Source organism: Lagenorhynchus albirostris, chromosome 14 (assembly GCF_949774975.1).
Source record: "Lagenorhynchus albirostris chromosome 14, mLagAlb1.1, whole genome shotgun sequence".
Classification (NCBI taxonomy): Eukaryota; Metazoa; Chordata; class Mammalia; order Artiodactyla; family Delphinidae; genus Lagenorhynchus; species Lagenorhynchus albirostris.
The window spans coordinates 71103007-71123827 of NC_083108.1; the positions used below are offsets into that span (position 1 = coordinate 71103007).

At 54.8% G+C, this 20821-nt stretch overlaps 1 protein-coding gene across 1 annotated transcript; it reads left to right on the forward strand.

Moving 5' to 3' along the window:
- The first annotated feature begins 150 nt into the window (after window positions 1-150).
- Window positions 151-20479, forward strand: MVK (mevalonate kinase). Its single transcript, XM_060121064.1, is given in 12 exon segments — window positions 151-279; window positions 1205-1296; window positions 2155-2302; window positions 4958-5102; window positions 6911-7066; window positions 10169-10272; window positions 10864-10909; window positions 14808-14898; window positions 15273-15389; window positions 18569-18722; window positions 19749-19846; window positions 19848-20479. Coding segments are annotated over 11 exon segments (1461 nt in total). The 5' UTR covers window positions 151-279; window positions 1205-1218; the 3' UTR covers window positions 20172-20479.
- Window positions 20480-20821: the final 342 nt, after the last annotated feature.

A 20821-nucleotide genomic window follows, 5' to 3' on the forward strand; every position in this document is an offset into this window, starting at 1 on the left:
CGCCATCTTCCATTGGTCCGTGGCTCTCTCCCCAGGGCGGGACACTCCCAGAGACTTGTTTCTCATTGGTTTACGGAAGGAGTTGGGCGGGGAAACCCGTGAAGACTTAGTTAGCAACAGCTATTGGCCAACTCTCAAGCCAATTGGTAAAGGGGCTCTCGGTTCGCGCGCTCTGATTGGCTGAGCGAAGGAAGGGGCCTCTTCCCCCCGCCGCCCGCGAGCTTGGGGATGGAGTCCCGGAGCGGCTCGAGCTCGGAAGCAGAACCCCCGTGGCGACAGGTGAGAGGTCGGGGTCCCGGGACAGGGTGGCGCGAAGTCCGAGGCCGAGACCCAGGACGACCCTGGACCGGGCTCCCAGCTTCTCTGGCTTAGTTTCCCCAACTCTGAGAATCCGTCCTGACGAGCCGGCAACCTGGAATCTGACAGACCGGATTTGGAGTTTCGGACAAGCGATAGGCCCCCCCACTCCGAGCCTGAGTTTCCCCCGCTAAGAAACAGGAATCACTGTAGTATATACTTAGCGCATAGTGCGGTTCTGGTCTCACGCTATTGAGGTAAACCCTTAAATGGATGGTAGTTTTGCATTATTTATAAAAATCTAAAACGCGCACACGTACGCCCAGCAAGTCACTTTCTAGGACTCTGTCTTGTAGAGAGCCTGACTTAAGTGTGCAAAAAAAAAAAAAAAGTATAACAGCTGTTTTCTGCACCCTGTTTGTAATTGTGAAACGTTAGAAACAGCCTAAATGTCCAGGAAAAGGTTCCTTCCGGTTCATGATTTCATTTAAATTTCTATCTTTAATAGTAGTAATAATAAAAGCTGGAACCAAGAACAGAGCCATTAATAAGTAACTATGAGTATTTGAGTGATTATGGTGTGCCAGACCATAAATGTTTCCCTTGCATTATTTAATTTAATCTTCTCAAAACCCATTGAGGTAAGTACAGTTATTGTCCCCGTGTAACTTTTGAGGTTCATAGCTATTTGAGTGAGTTAGCTAAGATGATATCACTGGGGAGTGGAAGAGCTGGATTTGAACCCAGATCTATTTGATGTGTCTAGCTGACTGCTACCCTGCACTGCTTTTTTGGGCACATAGCAAATGCTGATGGTAGCTGCCTTTTTTATTATAATGGTGAGCTTGAACTAGGCATTTTCTAAGTTCTGGGGACCTTCTATCCTCTTTCTGGCTTTCCTTTTCAGGACTCCCAGGAGCCATGTTGTCAGAAGTCCTGCTAGTGTCTGCTCCAGGGAAAGTCATCCTTCATGGGGAGCATGCCGTGGTCCATGGCAAGGTACAAGGCCCCCTGAGGCTCTGAGGATTAGGAACTGCTTCTCCCTGATGCTAACCTTAAAAGAAGCTGAAAGGAAGCCTTGAGGCATAGCTTGGGAGTACATCAGAGAGGAGGTCAGTTTCTCCCCAGCTGGGCAAAGAAAAGACAGGTCTTAGGCCCTCTGAAGGGCTTCTCTGGCCCACCCAGTAAGAGAGCAAAAAGATGACATGGAAAGCCCTGTGGGTGGAATGAGGCCGCTTAGGAAGTGAGCTTCGGTGGAGAAGAGAAGAGTTTTAAGGACTAAACTCTGGGGAAAACGAGTAGGATTCTGCAAAGGAACCTGAGACATGCATTGTCTCATTTACCTCTTACAACTACCCTCTGATGTTAAACTTTTATTATCCTATTTTGCAGACGTGGAAGCTGGGACTTAGGAGGGGATTGGTAACTTGATCAAGGTCCCGTACACCTCGGTAGAGCTAGGAGTGAACCTAAGTCTGCTTGAACCCAAAGCCATGCTTTTTCCACTCTTTCAAGCTGTCGTTTTTCATATTTTTAACTTATATTTATCTTTGAAAGCATGGTGATTATGGGGAAGCCATTCCTTGGTGTTGAGAACGTGTGAAGTTTTACGTGGGGAGGGCAAATATAAGTAGGTATTAACTCCTGACTGACTGGTAGTGGCTGTGCCTAGGCGCGTGGGAGAGGGTGCCAAGGTTGATTAGCAGTGTCTGCCAAGGGCATAGGTGAGAGTAGCCTGTGTGCTAGTATTTGCCCTCTCTTCTCAGCTCATTGACAAGGGCCCCTTTTTCCTAAGACAGGAGCCATGCTTGTTGCCAACCACCCTCAGGCTAACTGCTTGTGCTCTTCATTCTATAGGTAGCACTGGCTGTGGCCTTGAACTTGAGAACATTCCTCCGGTTTCAGCCCCACAGCAATGGGAAAGTGGGCCTCAACTTACCCAACATTGGCATCCAGCGGGTCTGGGATGTGGCCAAGCTTCAGATGCTGGACACCAGCTTTCTGAGTAAGTGCAGGGAGCAGGAACCAGGTGCGGGAAGAGCCTGGGCCCCGAAGAGAAGGGGAAGGAGGACAGCTGGGCTGTCAGCCCAGGCTGTCCCCAAGGGACCAAAAGCCAGCCACTCTGGGGGTGTTTTCTCTCCTGTCCCCACAAAAATAGCTTCACTTATTTATTAATATTTTTTAAATTTAAAAGCATAAAGTGATGCACTGGGTCTATGTGAGCCGTTGGGACAGGTCATCAGGGCCTACTGTTGAGTGAAAAAACACAAGATGCAAAACAGCACGTATGGATTAAGTATCAGTGAGTATGTAAATGCAGGGAAGAGGCCTGGGAAGATATATATCCACTGACAATGGTGATTAGTTATGTCTTGGAGGGTCCTTCGGTCGGGGAGCGGACGAAGGGAACCTCCCTTCTACAATGTTGTTTTAACAAAGAGAATGTTTTGGTGTTGTGTGTGGTTGAAGATCGTTAAAAATAAAAGTAACTTATGTTACTGGAAAATACGGTCAATGCTGAGATGTTGCCAGAAAAAAAAAATCCCCAATTATCACTGCCTCCCAGTCCACCCCCCCAGGACAACGCTAAGCATTTTGGTGTTCATCCTTCTGGGTAATTTCCTGTAGACTAGTAGTTTGATTGATTGAGATAGGGAGAGAGCTTGTTTTTTACCCAAAATTGGATCAAGCCACATAAACTTTTTTTTTCTTTTCTCTTTTTTTTCCTTCTTTTTCTTTTTGTTTCTTTCTTTTTCTGTTTTCTTTTTCTTCTTTTTTTTTTCCATATAAACTTCTTAGAAGCGTGTGGGATTTTTGCCTTCTTCGATATATTGGGGCTCTCTTCCCATGCCAATAAATAAAGGCCTCCGTGCTCATTTTTGCTAGTGTTGGGACTGTTTTGTCCACTCCTGAGCAGACACAGTTCGTTCATCAGCGGAGTGGCTGTCTGCAGCAAAGCTGCGGTGTGTTCTTTGCTCTCAGTGCCTCCTGTCTGGGCTGACACCTCATCCTTTGGAACAGTGTCTCCCAGCCAGGATGGGGCAAGTGAGACTCCTCCAGGGGCCTTCCTTTTTTTAAAAAAAAATAATTAATTATATTTGGCTGCATTGGGTCTTCGTTGCTGTGCGCGGGCTTTCTCTAGTTGCGGCGAGCGGGGGCTGCTCCTGATTGCGGCGCGTGGGCTTCTCGTTGCGGTGGCTTCTCTTGTTGCGGAGCACGGGCTCTAGGCACTCCGGCTTCAGTAGTTGTGGCTCGCGGGCTCTAGAGCGCAGGCTCAGTAGTTGTGGTACACGGGCTTAGTTGCTCCACAGCATGTGGGATCCTCCCAGACCAGGGCTCGAACCCGTGTCCCCTGCGTCGGCAGGTGGATTCTTAACCACTGTGCCACCAGGGAAGCCCTAGGAGCCTTTTCCAGACGGTTCCCTGTCCCCCATGAGAATCAGTCCACAGCTAGTCACTCAGCCACTCCCAAACCCTGCAGGGAGATGAAGGAAAAGTTGAAAACCCACAATTTCAAGCAAGCCTCAGTTCTGCCTTGAGATCCCCGGGGGAGGTTTTTGTTGTTGTTGTTTTAACAGTACAGATGGCTTCCTGGCCCTGCCCCTCTCCTACTGAGAATCGGTGGTGGTGGTAGGTGACCCGGCGTGTGTATTTGGGTGATTGCAGGGACAGCCTCAATTCAGAGTCACTACTTTGGAGCAACCTGGCCCTTGCTCTCCGTGCTACCCCAGGCCACTCAGCCTGGCCGGAAACGTTCCATGAGAACTGGCTGCTACTTTTGTATGTCAGTAGCACGGATTGAGCAGCCAGGTATAGTGGCACACGTCTCAGACCACCTGTCTGAGACTCGCTGTGTGAGCCTGGGCGGGTTACTTACCTCTCTGAGCCCCTGTGAGCAGAGTCATGATGCCTGGGAGGGTTGCTATGATGATCCCACGGGGTGGGAGGTGGGTGGAGGCTGTGATATGGAGTGTAGTCGTTCGCAAGGGCTCGTTAGGCTACTTCTCCAAGGAGACAAAGGGGATCTGAACTTTTTGGTGTCAGGTTTTCTACTAGGTTGCCAGGGTCTGCCACATTTTTCTTACAGTGTTTTTTGTTCCCTCCTAATAGTCCTAAACATAGTGAACATTCGGGCATTTATGTGTCCTAGTTTTATGTGTGTGTCCTGTTCTCACTAATTATGTTTTGGGAGAGGGAAATAATACTGCCTTTGGTTTTGATTTTGTACTGTGGAGTTCAGTCCTAGGCCTTTGATTGTGTGTGCGTGTGTGTGTGTGCTTGTGTGTATTTGAAAACTACTAGCAGTTAAGCCCTTACTATATGCCAGGAGCAGTGCTAAGGATACCCTGTACCTTATTTAAACAACCCTGGGAGGATGTACTGCTGTTATCTCTGTTTGCCAAGGAGGGAAACTGAGGTGCAAATAGATTAAGTCACCTACTCAAGGTCACAGTAACTGGCACAATCAGGGCCCAAACCCAAGTCTGCCTGCCTCCCAAGCCTGCAGTCCCCTGACACCCTCAGCTGTGGTGCTGGACCCTGAGTCCATGTCCATCCAGATGCTGACTCCCGTGATTGCTCGGCCTTTTGTATTCTGGTGTCTATAAAAGCCCCGAGGTCCTCTCACCCACCCGCTTGCACTTGTTTGCCCATGTGACAGAGCAAGGTGACGTCACAGCACTCACCCCGGAGCAAATGGAGAAGCTGAAGGAGGTGGCGGGCTTCCCCGAGGACTGTGCCGACCACGAGCACCTGGCTGTGCTGTCCTTCCTTTACTTGTACCTGTCCATCTGCCAGAGTCAGAGGTGTGTGCGCGGTCGGGGCAGGGAGTCTGGGTGCAGCCTGCCCCGGAAACTGAGCCAGGGTGGCGGTAGTTTTGGCTGCTGGACGATGCACAGGCTCCTTCCCAGGCTCTGAATAACAGCAGCTGTCCTCGCCGCGTGCCAGGAGCCATGCTAGACCCTATATGTATGGTCTGCTTTCAGGTCTACTTTCAGTATTCATGGCAACCCCACGAGAAGGACACTCTCCTCATTTTGCACAGGGAGAAACTGGGACCCAGAGAGATAGAGACATTCAGGGCCACACAGCTACTTAGTAAGTGGTGAGAGCTGGGAAATCAACTTAGTTCCCTTCAGTGTCGGCGCCTGCCTTTTTAACCCCACACTGCCTCCTCTGGCCTCTTCGATTCAACCAAAGCCAGATTCCATTCTCAGATCCACGGTGTATCTTCTTCAAGCCATGCCCAGAGAGGCACCCTTGTTCCACATCCCACAGGCTCCAGGGGAACTCCATGATTAGCAGAGTGAAGCCTGTGTTATGATAAGATCTGGGTTGTCTCCTCTCTCGGGAAAGCCGGCTCCTAGAGGGGGACATTCCTGCTGAGGTGGTATCACATGGTGACAGAGGGCATGGGCTGAGGGTCAGACGGCGTTGGTTCACACCCCAGCGCGACCATTTACTAGCTTTTGTGAGGTTCTTACCCTTCCTGAGCCTCAGTTTCCTCATCTGTAAGATGGCGGTGGTAATAGCACCTACCTCGTAGGGTTCCTGTGAAGTTAAATGAGTTCATTTACTTAAAGTATTTGATTCAGAGCCTGGCACGTAGCTTGATAAATGTTAGCTATTATCATTATCACCTTCCTCAGAAAAACTATCAGAGGATTAGAAACATTATACATGAAATGGGCCTAGCACTGTAACTGGCACGCAGTGCGGTGGTCCAGAACCTGAAGGGAAAGCCTCAGGGCGCAGCCCTTCACTTGTGCAGCAGACGCTGGCTAAGCGGCCACTGGGCCCGGGCGCTGCGCTGCAGACGCATTCAATCGCGTCTTGACACTTGCAGTCCAATGCCGGGGTTTTCACCTTGAGAGGGGCGTGTCCCTTTCTGGGGTGAGGGCGGGGGACACATTCCAGAATCTGATGTGGGTGGGGTGGGCATGTGCAGTTTGAAGAGGCAGATTCAGTCTTATAATGTTATATTTGGAAAACGGGAAGAGTGCTTAATGGAAATGATAGAACCTGACATCTGACGGTTCTCGCTGGGGGGAAGTAGAGGTAAGGTGCAGCGATTGGGAACTCTGCTGATCCAGAGCAGGCCTGTGTTACACGCGGCTGGGAAACGCTGTCCGGCAGGAGAGGCATCCCATGAACACAGTATCAGCGCCCAGGGGGATCATTTGAGGACGGTGTTGCAGGATGGGTAGGAATTCCCCTGAGGGAGAAAGGGGTGCAGAGCTGTCCTGGGCAGAGGGACCAGCCTATGCTGAGGGCAGGGCATTGAAAGAGCCTTGCTTGTGTGGGGAGCAGGAAGGAGTTTACAGGAATGGTCGGTGGATCGCGAGGCACTTTTAGGAAGAGCTCCGGTTGGACAACAACATAGTAACTTAAACGACCCTCTCCCTATTTTCAAGTTGTCTGATTCACCATGAGTTCCTGCCATCCAACAGGGGTGCCTTTGGGGTTGGGAGATCTCCCCGAGGTCAGAAAACTGGGCCAGACAATTAAGAGTCAGGCCCTGCCCGTGTCCAGTTCTGGGTCTGGGCCGCCGGTTCAGCGCTGGCCCCTCACGGCCCTTCAGGAGAGTCACGCTCTGCTGCCTGCTGTGTTTCAGAGCCCTGCCCAGCCTGGACGTTATCGTGTGGTCAGAGCTGCCCACCGGGGCCGGCCTCGGCTCCAGTGCCGCCTACTCCGTGTGTTTGGCGGCTGCCCTCCTGACTGCGTGCAAGGAGATCCCAAACCCACTGAAGGATGGCGAGGCCACCAGCAGGTAATCAGGCCCTTGCCTCGCTCCTTGTCCTTCCTGGGCTCCGCACCCTGCACCAAGAGGAGAGAGGTGTCCCTTGGCCACGTTTCAGCTGAGGACGCTGGGGGACAGGGCTGCCACACAGCTAGTGATGGCAGAGCTAGATCTGGACCCAGCGGTCTGAATCCAGAGCCTGAGCTCTTTGCCCCCAACCCGCCACCCCTCCTTGCCTCCTTTGGGTTCAGGTGCCCGTGATTTGGTAGAAAGAGCCTGAGCCCAGATGTAGAGGGCAATGGATCAGAGGAGCCATCAGGCCGCCCCTGCCATCGACTCGCTGAGGGACCTTGGCCAGCCTGCTGCCCCCCCACCCCACCCTGGGAACCTCACTCAGTGAGGCTGTAAATGTCGATACGGATACCCGGCGGGTGTTGCCAGCTGGTACCAAATGGTTATGAAAAGCAGTGTAACGTGCTGAGAAATAAACATAGGAGTGTCTGTCAGGTCAGGGCGTCTCCCCTCCCGCGGGTCCTCGACCCACAAGGTCGCAGCGTCTCCTCCGCGGCTTATTGTAAGTCACTGAGGCTTGTCCAGACAGGGCTGCCGGTGGACTGTTTCTGTTACTTGGGGAAACTTGAGAAACCGGCCCTAGCGCAGATAATGCAGTTTGCCCTGGGAGTTGGGGATGAGGCCCCAGCGTCCAGCCTGGCAGCTTCTTGGTGACACCTGCCCTGGGCCCTCATGGCTCCGGGGAGCCCTCCCGCTGGGGGGCCTTACGTACCAGCCATGTGGGCCCAGCTGTGCTGTCGGGGGCTCTGCTGGCTAAGCCCGTGGCCACAGCAGGTGTGTGGGACTGTTGATGTGATTCCCGGTCCAAATTCCCCAGGGCTGCTCTGAAGGGCGTGTGCTGGAGAGAGGCTGGGGCGGGGCTGGGGGGGAGGGGCCCGCAGAGGTGGCCGTGGGAAGCATTCCGCAGGTAATGAGCCCGTAATGATTGCACCTGCGGGGGATGTGAGGCAGCTATTCTCCGGAATGGTTTTCAGGAATCTCAGGTTTGCCGGTTAACTGGCTTCTCTCTGGGGCTCCATTTCCTCATCGGAAAGTGAGGGGCAGCACCTATGATCCCTTGGGTGGGGGGAGCTGCCAGTCTTGACATGTGCTGATCCCGAGATAAGATGGTGACTCAGGAAGGAGGCTTCAAGACAGCCGCTCATTACTGTGTGCTGATCACTGCTTCTAGCCCAGAGCAGTGAAGGCCGTGTTGCCCTGGGTGTCCCGAATAGACACCTGCCCACAGGCCGGCCAACTGGCTCTGCCTTTCAAAGGATATGGGTGGTTTTGTGTGCGTGCGTGCATGTACACGCCTGTGGGTGAGCCAGTGTCCAATGTGCACGTGGGTGTGGTGTTTCTCGTGCTGCTTCCTTCCACCCAGTTCTCCCACCTCCCCTGAAGACCCATCATTCCTTCTCAGAAGCTGTGAAGAGAGCAGACCCACCCGCCCTGCCCCCCAGCATTTCCCAGTTGGAAGGAAGGCTCGAGTTTGCAGAGTGGGCCAGGCCCTGGGCTATGTTCAGCTACCCCTTCCTCACCTTGCTGGCTTGCTCGCTCACTTTTCGGTCCTGGAAAGGGCCAGTTCTTGTCCAGTTCCAGGAGTAACACGGGCTGCACAGCCTCGGGCTGGACTGCTCTCCCGCTATGTCTTGCCTCACTGACCCACCTTGTCCCTCAGCCCCTCCATTCAGAACAGGGTGTGCCCCGTCCAGCCGGCATCGCACTTCCCAGAGGCTGTAGTTAAGTTCTGGTGGCTTCCTGACATCTGCTCTGTATTAGACTCCAAGCTACAAGCAGTTAAGGACCACGTCTGTGTGGGCTTAGTCACAGGTACATAGTAGATGCTCAATAAATATTGGACAAGTGAGTGAGTCTCGTCAGCGCCAAAAAGGTCGGTAGTTAACGAGCTCAGGCAGTGAGTGGTACTGTGATCTGAATCTCGGTGTCCTCTGCTGTAAGAAAGGGGATGGTAATTGTACCTTCCCTTTTGAGTTATTGTGATTGTGAGGATTACAGATGGTCCATTAGAGAAAGCCTTTAGCGCAGTGCTTGGCCCTGGGTAATCAGTAGCTTTGAGCAGTGTTAACTCACTATGAGTCATAGCCTCACAACCACCGTGTGAGTCTCAGGTCCCTAAAATCCTCATCTGACAGATGAGGAAAGAGACTCAGAGGGGGTGATTGACTTGCCCAAGGCTCCACAGCAAAGGAGTGGGTGGACCAGGCTTGGAGTGACTCCAGGTGCTGTGATCCCAGGTGGCCTCTTTTTCCAGAGCACATACTCTCCCCTGGGCATTTTACAAAGCACCTGTGTGTTTTTCCATCCCACAAAATCCTCTGTGAGGTAGACATCTTTATCCCTATTTCCCAGATGAGAACACTGAGGGTCGGAGGTGACGCAGTTGCTCAGGGACGCCCAGTGAGTCAGTGGCGGGATGGGGTTCACCCCAGCTCCCTGCTTGATACCCACCTCAGCTGCACAAGCCCCAGTGGCTTCTGCCATTTCACGGGGCAGGGACTCGACAGAAAGGAAACAAGAGCTGAGAGAGAAGGTGGGGCAGTGGGGCTGAGCACTCGCCCTCGTTCGATACTCACATGTTTTGGGTCTGTTCACTTAAACCGTCATTGAGTCCGCATCCCTTCTGGGGAGGCACTGTGGCCACGGGCTGGGGAGGGATCCAGAGATGACCCCTCTCTGAGGGGTCCACACCCCTGCGCTGAGCCTGTGAGGAGGGAGGAGTTACCATCCTACAGAGAAGAGTGAGGCTCAGAGAGGGCAGGCAAGGGGCCCAGGGTCACTCAGCTCGTAAGAGGCAAAAAGCAGGATCCTGTGAACTCAAAGCCTTGGCTCTTTTCGCTGTACCAGGCGAAAAGGCATGCTTTAGGGCGTGCTCTTTAGCCGGAGAGGTTCAGAATTGTTTATTTTTCTCTTCTTTCTGAGTTCGGGGGCCCAAGCCCCTTTGCCTTTTGGTCTCCAGCAAGCCCAGCCTGTGACCCCTGCCCTCTGCTTCCCTCGGTGACCCCCAGCCCCCTCTTCACCACCATGGACAGTAAAGACAAATCTCTGTGTCTCCTTCAGGTGGACTGGGGAGAGCTTGGAACTGATTAACAAGTGGGCCTTCCAGGGGGAGAGGGTGATTCATGGGAACCCCTCCGGAGTGGACAACGCCGTCAGCACCTGGGGTAGGTGCTGCCTCGGGCCTGTGTTCTTTATTTTTAGTCCTTTAGAAATTCTTATGACAAGCGTAGCTGCCCAGGCTCTGTGGGTTTGGGGTGAGCAGCATCAGTGGATTCTGAGGAAGATGGCATTTTCCTGGTGGGAGGGGAACGGGGGACCTCTCAGGGCCTCACATGTCCTGGATCCAAATCTTGGGAGGTGGGCTGGGGCCTGGGAAGCTACGGTTTCAGTGGGACCCCCAGCCCCAGGGGTCCAGATGGTGAAGCTGTGGAACCATTGCTGTGGGGTCTGCAGACCACACCAGCTGGGCTCCCCTCCGGTGAGAACGCCTGCTGTAGTCCCACCTCCACCCCATCGCCGTGCAGCCCATCGGAGGGAAGCTGGATGCCTGGATGTAAGGGAGGGACCCCAAGTCCTGGGTGCAGAGCGCCTTCGCGCCCTCCTGGGCCTTTGCTGCCTGAAGCTGAGGTGCCTAGTTATGGGGTTGAGTCTAGTTACGGTGACACTCTACCCCTACCCCAAACCCAGCCCCTTTCCCAAGAGGCACAGGTACGGAGCTTTTCCTACGACTCTGACCCACTCTTTCTTCTCTTTAGGAGGAGTGCTCCGATACCAGCAAGGGAAGATTTCATCCTTAAATAGGTAATTCTGGGGGAGCCGCAGCTTCCGCATCTCGCAGGGAAGGGGGGAGCCCCATTTCTTTGGGAAGGAGTGAGGGGCATGTGCCCCTGGGCATCCCCTCCCCTGTGTGGTCCCACAGGGCGTGGGCCGCGAGGAAGCCTGCTCTTTCCTCTCCACTTTAGCTCTTTTTTTTTTTTGGCTGCGCTGCGTGGCTTGTGGGATCTTAGTTCCCTGACCAGGGAGGATTGAACCGTGGCCCACAGCAGCGAGAGTGCAGAGTCCTAACCACCGGACTGCCAGAGAATTCCCCACTTTACCTCTTAAATTGCCGAGAGAGCAGAGGGGGAGGTCATGCGAGGCTGCGCCATTCCACTTCCAGGAAGTGGCTGTTTCCCCAGACCTTCATTCAGTTACCTGTTCATCCGTCCATTTGTTCAGTAAACAAGAAGTGATACCTTCCTGTGTTCCAGATGACACTGCATTAGGGCCTAGGGATATAAAGATGAATCTCGGACATAGTTCTGGGTGGTTAGGGACAGACATACACACACAAGCCACCAGAAGACAACGTGGGAGTTGCTATAGTGAGGGCATGGGAGTCCGAGTGGGAGGGACATTTAGCAACTTTCAGCTTGTTTTATATTTCCTTCCGCCTTCCCGCCGGAAGCCTTGAAATTACAGTCATGCGTATTAAATTCCAACACCCTCTGTTCTGTTTGCACTCAGTGTGGAAACGTCAGCGGCAGGAGTGAAGCTCATGGACAGCAGGAGCAGATGCCTCCTGGCTCTTCCCTGAGCCCTCCATCAAGTTGTGGGGGGGCAGTGGTTGTCCCAGGGTGCTCTGCCGCCTCAGGGCACCTTTCCACACTCTGAGGGTCCCAGGGCTCCCTGTCACCTTCTGCAGCCAGGGTGGTCTTCTTGGCAGCTGGACAGCAGGTCCTGGCCCTCTGCCTCTGCCAGCTGGGCCACTCCATTCGAGGCTCAGTGACCTGGCAGGCCATGGTGCGGACTCCTTCTGCCTGCACCTCTGGCATCTCCCCACCCCTGCTCTGTCAGCTTCTGGGAGCCAAGCCTGCCTTTCTGAGGCCCCACATCAGCGTTTCTTTAGCCTCAGCACTGCGGACATTTGGGGCTGGAGAATTCCTTGCAGTGGGGGCGGTCCTGTGCAGCGTGGGATGTTTAGTAGCATCCCTGGGCTCTGCCCACCGGATACCCGTAGCACCTCCCCTGTCTCCCAGTGTGACAACCAAAGGTAGCTCCAGACATTGCCACCTGTCCCCTGGAGGGCAAGAGCCCCTGGGTGACAGCCACTGCTCCACACAAAGGAGGGAGCGGAACCATTTAGGAGCTCGGAACAGCTTCCTCCGGCTGCTTGTGGAAGCGATGGCAGGGGGGCCTTGTGCCCAGGTGGCGGCTGGCCCTGCCAGGTGGACCGAATCCACGTGCAGTGAGAGCAGGAGCGAAGGCGGGATGCAGAGGTCTGTGGGCCCGTGCCTGCCCTCAGCCCACGGGCTTTTGGAGGAGGCAGTCATGGCTGTGATCCTCGGCACACAGGTGTCCGCGGGGTTCTGAAGCCGCTGGGGATGACAGTCATAGGCAGGCTGCAGACCTGGGGAGTCCTTCTCAGGGCAGGGGCAGGTCATTCACTCTGTTCCCTGTGAGCCTGTTGTATCCTAAGCCCTGAACTGGGCCCTGGGGACAGAAGATCAATGCAGATGTAGCCAGGCACATGCATGGCCTATGGGGGGAATTAAGAGCTGAGCGCTGGAGAGTTTCCCAGGCATGCGGAGGCGTGGGGAGAGGCCCCAAGGTGTGCACAGTGACTGGTGGTGGTGGCGGGGTGGTGGCAGATTCTCTGGGGTCCACAGGCTCAAGTTTGAGCCCAGCTCTGCCATTTGCCTGCTGGGGGCCCTTAGGTGAGTCACTTCTCCTGAGGCCTCTGTCTTCTCATTTACGTAATAGGGATCCTGGGCATGAAATCAGAAACGGTATTTATCAAGTGCTTATTCACTCCTTCCTGACCAAATGCATTCATCCAGTCTACAAATATCTCTGAAAAACTACTGGGTGCTGGGGCCTCAGCAGGGAACCCAAAGTCCCGCCTTCATGGAACTCCCACTTTGTGGGAGGACAGCCCACAGACAGATGTCTCTGTAAGGGCACGGCAGGCCATCCCCACGGCCTTAGGACACATAAAGCAGAGTGAGGGCTGGAAAGTGAAGGGGGGAGTTGGACAGGCTGATCAAGGGAAGCCTCTAACCAGACGGCATTTGAGCAGAGCTGCCGAGGCCGGGGCAGGTCCCTGGAGGAGGAGACGCACGTGCAAAGGCCCTGAGGCAGGAGTGTTCCTGGCGTGCTTAGCAGCAGCCAGGAGGCCAGCGTGGCTGAGTGGAGTGAGCTCCAAGGGAGGGCAGAGATGAGATGAGGCTGAGGACATAGCCAGGCCCAGATCACTTACAGGGCATAGCCCCAGGTGGTGGTCACTGGATGTCATAGTACCCTGAGTTTTGTGGGGCCCGCAGGGCTAGCATCAGGCCCGTTTGCAGAGGACTTTTTCTGAGAAAGATGAAGATGTGATACCCAAAGTTCTCCCATCCCGATGGATGGTGACAGAGCGGCTGACCTTTGCTGCTGGTTACAGGGCGCTGCGGCGAGCAGATGGCAGATTCTCTGAGAAGCCAGGAGGCCAGACTCCACATTAATCCCGCCAATGGCTTAAAGAGGAGCCCTTGCACCCCAGACCACGCCTGGTGCTTCTCAATAAAAAAATAAAATAAAAGCATTGTTTGCGGAGAGGATCAAGATGCGACCTCCCAGAATGCTGCCCTTTTGAGGAATGGCTTGTCTTTAAAGGGAAGAGAAAAGCCAAATAGAATGTTCACCGTTTGTAAAGTTAAAAAAAAGCCAGTCTCCAAGGCTGAGAATCGATATTAATTTCATGGGCTTATGGGCGGTGAGATCAAGCAGGTTTCTGACAGCCTTTTCCAGCCCTGTTGGATTTTACAATCTTGATCTGTGAAAAGAAAAACGAATAAACGTATCAGGGGCCTGTCCGTCTCCAGCTATCTCTGGCTAGAGCTCATCCAAATTCTCCACGCTCTGTCCCTGGCCTTGGAGCAGTGCTCTGAAAGGCAGGTTGGATTGACAAGAAAGAGTGGCTAAGTCCCCAAAGACAGCCAACCACAAGGACAATTGGGGTTGTGGCTTTAGGAGGGATTAGAAAGCCCAGAGGGCAGATGAGGACGACGGGGTCGTGCTGGAGAGCCGGCTGACCGTGGCCACCCCAGGCCCTCCGTTCTCCCATCTGGGGGTGACTGACTTCCTCTAACCACACCTAGTATCATACCAGGGCCACCGGTCTGGGCACCGTCGAGGCGGGGCAAGAACTGGCTCAGAGCGCTGGGACCCTGACTCTCCCATAAGGCTGCCCTCCCCTCGCGTTCCTGTGCCCACTGGAGCATCCTTCTTCCCCATGCCCCCTCCATGACCCATCCCTGGTCCTGTGGCTTTTTCTTTTTGAATCTCCAGCACCCTCCTCTCCAGTTCCCTGGGGTGGCCCACAGGATAGAACCTCAGCCCCTTCTTGTACCCTTTGAACTTCTAACTCCGTGCATGCCAGGCCCTCCATGTGCATGTTCGCTCGAGGTTGAATGAATGAATGAGTGAGTCACAAGCCAAAGGAAAATGTCCATCCGCTGAAAGGCCAAAGCAGGGAGGCAGCTGTAGGCGGTGGTGGGCACCGCAGGGTGGGCGTCAGGAACGCATGCTCCCTGGACCTGTCTCCAGCCTGCCATTGACGTCGCCTCCCCGGGCCTCTGCTTCCTGCACTGGGTCAGGGTGGGGCAGAGTACAGGCAGGCCCCCAGCCCTGACCCAGCTGCCCTGTCCTGGGCTCACTGTGGACCCTCTTCACCCCACAGGCAGCCAGCTTTGAAGATCCTGCTGACCAACACCAAAGTCCCTCGCAGCACCAAGGCCCTGGTGGCCGGCGTCAGGAGCAGGCTGCTGAAGGTGCCGCTGGCTCCACTCCTGGGCGGGTTCCCGGCAGGGCCACGGCACTCACGTTTGGGTGTCCAAGCCCTCCCTCTGCCTCGTGGGTTAGCGGAGGGGGGTGGGGTGGAGGGGACCTGGGAAGGTGCCGTCTGTCCAAACCCCTGCTGGGAGGCAGAACAGGGATTGTTAGACGTGCTGGCTTTGCAGTGAGAACCCCCGCTTGGGTCAAGCGTGGCTGGACAAGGCGGGGACCAGGCCAGAAGGAGGGGGGTCTCCTTAGATGGTGGGTGTGGGCCCTGGGGACACCTCCTCCCCTTGCCCTGGTGCTGGAGCAGCTGTCCAGTGTCTGCCAGCCCCCAGGCCTCATGGGCCCTCTATCCCTTTCCCTGCAGTTCCCAGAGATCGTGGCCCCCCTCCTGACCTCCATAGACGCCATTTCCCTGGAGTGCGAGCGGTTGCTGGGGGAGATGGCGGCGGCCCCGGCCCCAGAGCACTACCTCGTGCTGGAGGTAAGAGCCCGCCTGCAGGATCGGGGTCCCTCACCCATGGCGCTGTCCCAGGCAGGGGCTCCCCATCTGCGCTCAGAATCCCTGGGAGCTAAAACAGAGTCCGGGCCTGGGCACCCGTGTGTGCACCCGTGAGCAAGCGTGCCTTCTTTTGAAGCCTCTTCCCAGGTGACTCGGAATAGTCAAGTGAACACACAGACAGCACTGAGGGCGGTGCCTGGCATGTGCTAAGTACGACGGGCCAGGTTTGGGATCATGCATGTAAGGACACAGTCCTCCATAGGTCCAGGAGCAATTTCTCCCCTGGCCGCTTCTTTCCCATCATGTTTGCTAAGTGCATCTATTCATGCAGTAACTGTTTCTCACCTGCATGCTGTGGCTCAGATATGGTCTAAAATTCTCTCACTGTCAATACTCCAGCCACCACCCTGTGCCTAATTCTAGTGTAGAGGTTGAGACTTCACGCTTTGGATTTCCTCAGGCCCAAGTCTGAATCGTGGCCTCACTGGAGTGTCTTAAGAGTGCAGTGAGGCCCTGTGGGTAACACACGAGCACAATGCCCGACGAGCCACCAGCTCAGCCAGAGGGCCCAGGCTCATTCCGAGACCTGGTCCATCTGGCCCAGTGAATGGACTGCATTAAAAAGCCATCTGGCTTCCCTGCAAGAATCAGAAGATCCGGCAGCCCCAGCTGACATAGCTGTGTGGCAGTGGTCAGCTGGAGGTGCCCAGGGGACGCCCTTGAGAGTGGCCCTGGGGTCTCCATTTCTCCGTAGTCCCCACCACTCCCTAAGTATTACCCACAGCCACTATACTCTTTGCCTGGTGCCTCCCTGTCCCACTGTAGGCATTTAAGTCTGCAGCCCCTGTAATGAGTGGGAACTGCTACTCTCCCAGGTCTCTTTACAAATGATTCCTCACTTAGTCCTACAACAGCCTACCTGTGAAGTGGATAAGTTGCCACCCTTTTACAGATATAAAAACCAAGACCTAAAGAGAATGACTTTCTCTGAGGTTTTCCAACTAGTGAGTGGCCCTGAGCTAGGGAGTCACTGACTTACTTGTTTATTCCTTTAGTCAACAATTTTTTTTTTGGCCTCGTTGCACAGCTTGCAGGATCTTAGTTCCCTGACCAGGGATTGAACCTGGGCCACGACAGTGAAAGCCTCGAGTCCTAACTGCTGGACCGCCAGGGAATTCCCAACAAATTGTTAATGAGTATCTACTACAGGCCCGGTGTAGGGACTCCATCTAATTCATTTCTGGGCTTTTGCCCTCGTTCCCCCAGCCTTTGCCTGCTCATTCTCAATTCCTTTCACGTAGAAAGGAAGGGAACACAGTCCTCCCGAGTAGGAAATTAATAATAATGGAGTGCTGCCTAAAATACACCCTGTTGAGCCCCTGGAGAATGCCTCAGAACAGCACGTCGATTATACATCGTGTATATTTTTGGCTTCGGCAGCCGCTGAAATGTGCAGTTCGCCTCCCGGACAGCTCTGCGCTCAAGCCAGTGAGCTGTTCTCCTGTGTCACAGCCTGTCATCTGATCCTTGACAGATTTTGGATCAGAATGTGACAGGTGTCTGGAACCTGCCTTGGCAACGTGACACCTGGTGCTCAGGCGCAGAGAGAGGGCCCCAGAAGTTTTCCCTCCCATCCAGCCCTCGGGGCCGGTGAAAGGCACCCGAGGCTGCCACTGGGCCATCACGCCTGTCTGCTCGTTTGTCAAAAGTACTGGGGTGTGTGAGGCGGGCTGCGGGGGGGAGGCAGACCCGACCCTGCCCGACGGCTCCAGGCAGGAGAACCAGGTGGGCCTCGGCAGACAGCCCTGTGATTGGCAACCCTTATGGCACACAGGCGCTCCCAGGACCCCGGGGCAGAGCTGCATGCTGTCAAGCCGCACACGGCAAGAAGTGGGTGGCGGGAGGGATGCCAAGGGTGCTCTCAGAGGCGGGGTAGATGCACGCTTCGCCTCAGGCAGACCCGGCTTCCCGCGCCAGCTCAGTACCTTACTAGCTCAGTGACCTTAGGCAAATCACTTTCTCCTCTGAGCCTCAGTTTTCCCCTTTGAAAAATGGGGATGATAGTAATGCAACCGTAAAGGTACTAACAGCAGCTGACGCTTGCCAAGCACTTACCCCATTCCACACATCATGTGAAAGATACCTCGTTCCATCCTCACAGCAATGAGGCAGATACTCTTACAATCCCTCCTTTACAAGGGGGGAAACGGAGGCTCAGAGTGAAAGACCTCTTCCCAAGACACACGACCAAGAAGTGGCAGAGCTGGGACCCAAACCCAGGCCCCTCTGCCTCCAGATCCCACATTTGTAACTTCCCTGCAGACCGACGCTCATCCTCAGAGCCTCGGCATCTAGCAGGGTGCCAGCAGCGTGTTGAAGGGATTTGCCAGACGCGATGGAGTGAATGAAATGTAAATAGGGGACGCCTGGGCAGTGAGGGTTGTTAGCTGTGTTATTTCATCAGCCTGCATCTTGTTTGATCTGCAGGAGGGCAGGAATTTTATTATGCATAATCAAAGAAACCTGAACAAACATTTAGCAATTTCCCCCACTTGTGACCTTGTTAGAACTACAAACCTGTTCTTATTCTGAAAATCGGTAGCTGAGGGAGCTGTAGGATGGCATATTACTTGAGACTTCTTTTCCTGCAAATGACAGAAATCCATCTCGACTTTAGCAGAAAAGGAATTTGTTGGCTTATAACTGACACGACCAGAGGGGACAGCTTCAGGCATAGCTGGATCCAGGGGCCAAAGATCTAGTGTGAAATCTCCATCTTCTCTGTAATCTCTGACCATGTGCAGGGAAGATAACTGGCGGCCTACCTCTGAAGTCAACCAGTTTTGGCAGCTTCCAAGGAAAGAGGCAGAGTAAACCCTGGGAGGGATCTCATTGGCCCAGCTGGGGTCACAAGCCTGATCAGTCCCCATGGCCGGAGCCTTCTGTGGCCAGGCCTGGGACATGTGCTCACCACCAGCTCCATCCCAGCCCCATGGGACGTCCTGCAGGAAGGAGAGGTTCTTTTATCAGTGGAGAGGGACAGTGTGCTGGGTAGTCAGAGCCATTTGCGTTCCCAAACCAGCAGCTGTCACGTGGACAGGGCGGGCACAGGACCTCGACCTCAGGCAGGCCAAGCAGGAACAGAGACCTCTCTCCCTCAGGAGCTCATCGACATGAACCAGCACCATCTGAATGCCCTTGGTGTGGGCCATGCCTCGCTGGACCGGCTGTGCCAGGTGACCATGGCCCACGGACTGCACAGCAAGCTCACTGGCGCGGGCGGCGGGGGCTGTGGCATCACACTTCTCAGGCCAGGTACCCAGGGGATGGGCAGGGTTCCACCTGGGCAGTTCCCTTGGGAGAAAGAAGAGGCCTCTGAACAGTCTCAGCTCTGCTATATGGCCTTGGTCAAGGGAATTAACCTCTCTGGGCCTCTGTTGCCACATTGGTAAAATAAGGATGCTAACAGTCTAGTTTATGTAAGATTGTTGCCTAGATTCAAGGAGGAAAAATGCATTTAGAGAGGCTGGTGCCGGGCTTGTTCCCACCACCTCCTTACCTGCCAAGCCTCCCACGAGCTTGAGAAGTAACCAGGACATTGTCACCACCAACCCTACCAGCCTTGCATCCCCTGCTGTCACCTCTTGATGGGGCCACGATGCGGACTGACCTTGCTACAAAAGAAAGGGGTCTCTTTCCTTTTAGTCTCTGGGGAAAGAGCAGGGCCGAGGATGAGGAACGGGCCTATAGCAGTCCCTGTGCTGGGGTGGGAGTCACTGCTCCTTTTGGTTTCCTTTCTCTCCGTCTCCCCTTCTTGGCCTCGTCCTCCTTCCTTTTCTTGTCCTGCTTTTCCCCTTTGCTATGAGCCCTCAGTGGCCCACAGAGGCCCCCTCCACCTCAGTGGGACTCCCAGGCCTCAGGGAGTCACCGTGTCCTAACTTCAGGAGACCTTGACTGTGGGGACCTAGTTCAGGCGGCGATGACGATGGCGAGAGAACATTCTTGAGTGTGTGTGGTGTACCAGGCTCTGTGCCAGGCTCTCCACCTGCAGTAGCCCATGCCAGCCTCACTGTGACCCTTGAGGGGTAGGTCTCATTATTATCCCCTTTCCCAGATGAGGAGACTGAGTCTCAGAGAGGGGAAGTCATTTGTCTGAGGCCCCACGACTGAGCCAAGGCCAGGTCCGTGTGACTCGGGATCCACAACCCTCCCGGGGAGGGTGCCAGGCTCGGCATACCAACAGGAAGACCGGCCCCTGGGCCTGTGCCGTGAGCGGAGACAAACATTCTCCAAGGGAGTGGATGGTTGTCAGGGGTGACCTGCTGCCCTTCCTCCCCACAGATCTGGAGCGGCTGGAGGTGGAGGCCATGAAGCAGGCGCTGACCAGCTGTGGGTTTGACTGCTGGGAAACCAGCATCGGTGCCCCTGGTGTCTCCGTCCACACGGCCGCCTCCCTGGACGCCCCTGTCCGGCAAGCCCTGGATGGCCTCTGAGATGAAACCACCCCGCCACGAAGCCCCTTCCCGATTTTCCTGGGCACTGAAGTTGTCCTCTGTGCCGGCCAGTGGGCACCCAGCTCCTGACGCTGACCGGGAGGCCCCCAGCCCCTCTGTGACACCCCTCCCACTGGCCATGCCCCCCAGTCCCCAGAGTGAGTCAGGCGGCCCAGAAGCCATGTGTTCTACAACGTTCTCTGGAGCTGGCGGGCAGTGGGGCCATGTGGAGTCCTCTGAGACTCAAGGGCCTCTTTCCTGTCCTCCCTGAAGCGCCCACAGACCCACAAATTCCCTGGCAGAGCTGCTTGGATCCGAGATGCAGGGGTCTGGTTCCCAGAGCAGCGGGCCTTCTCCCTCCTTCCACCTCTGCTCACCTCCCCCAGGAAGCCTTCCCAGGCTGTTCTCTCCAGTTAGACTGTGGGTTCCCTCAGGCGGTGTCCGGGTGGTGGTCTTTGCCTTCTACCCTGCAGCCCGAGGGTTGGCCAAAGGCAGGGTTGATGTGCAGTTTCTTCCAGTCTGAACCCAAGGGGTTTGCAGAAAAGATGGCAAAGGGGGAATAAAAAGATCTTGAGTAAACAGTGCTTCACTCGTGTCGGGAAAGAAGAGGGAGGGCCTGGTAGTCTCCAGCTGCCCACACCTTCCTCTCCTGTCCTGTCCCTTCTCCAGCCACTTTCTCAGTGGAAAGAAAGGCTTTGGGTCACTTGGTTGTGTGTCTCGGGGGATGGGGCGGGGTTTGCCCAGATGGCCCTGGCCAGACAGGGACGGATGCCCGGACATCAAGCTCTCAGCCCCTCAGCAGAGCTCCAGCCCACTTTTCCAAAAAGGGGAATTTTAAGCTTCCTTCCTTCTCAAATCGTGAGTACCCACTAATCCGCAGACTTTTTTAAGAAATGGAAACAAACCTGCTGTAGGTCATGG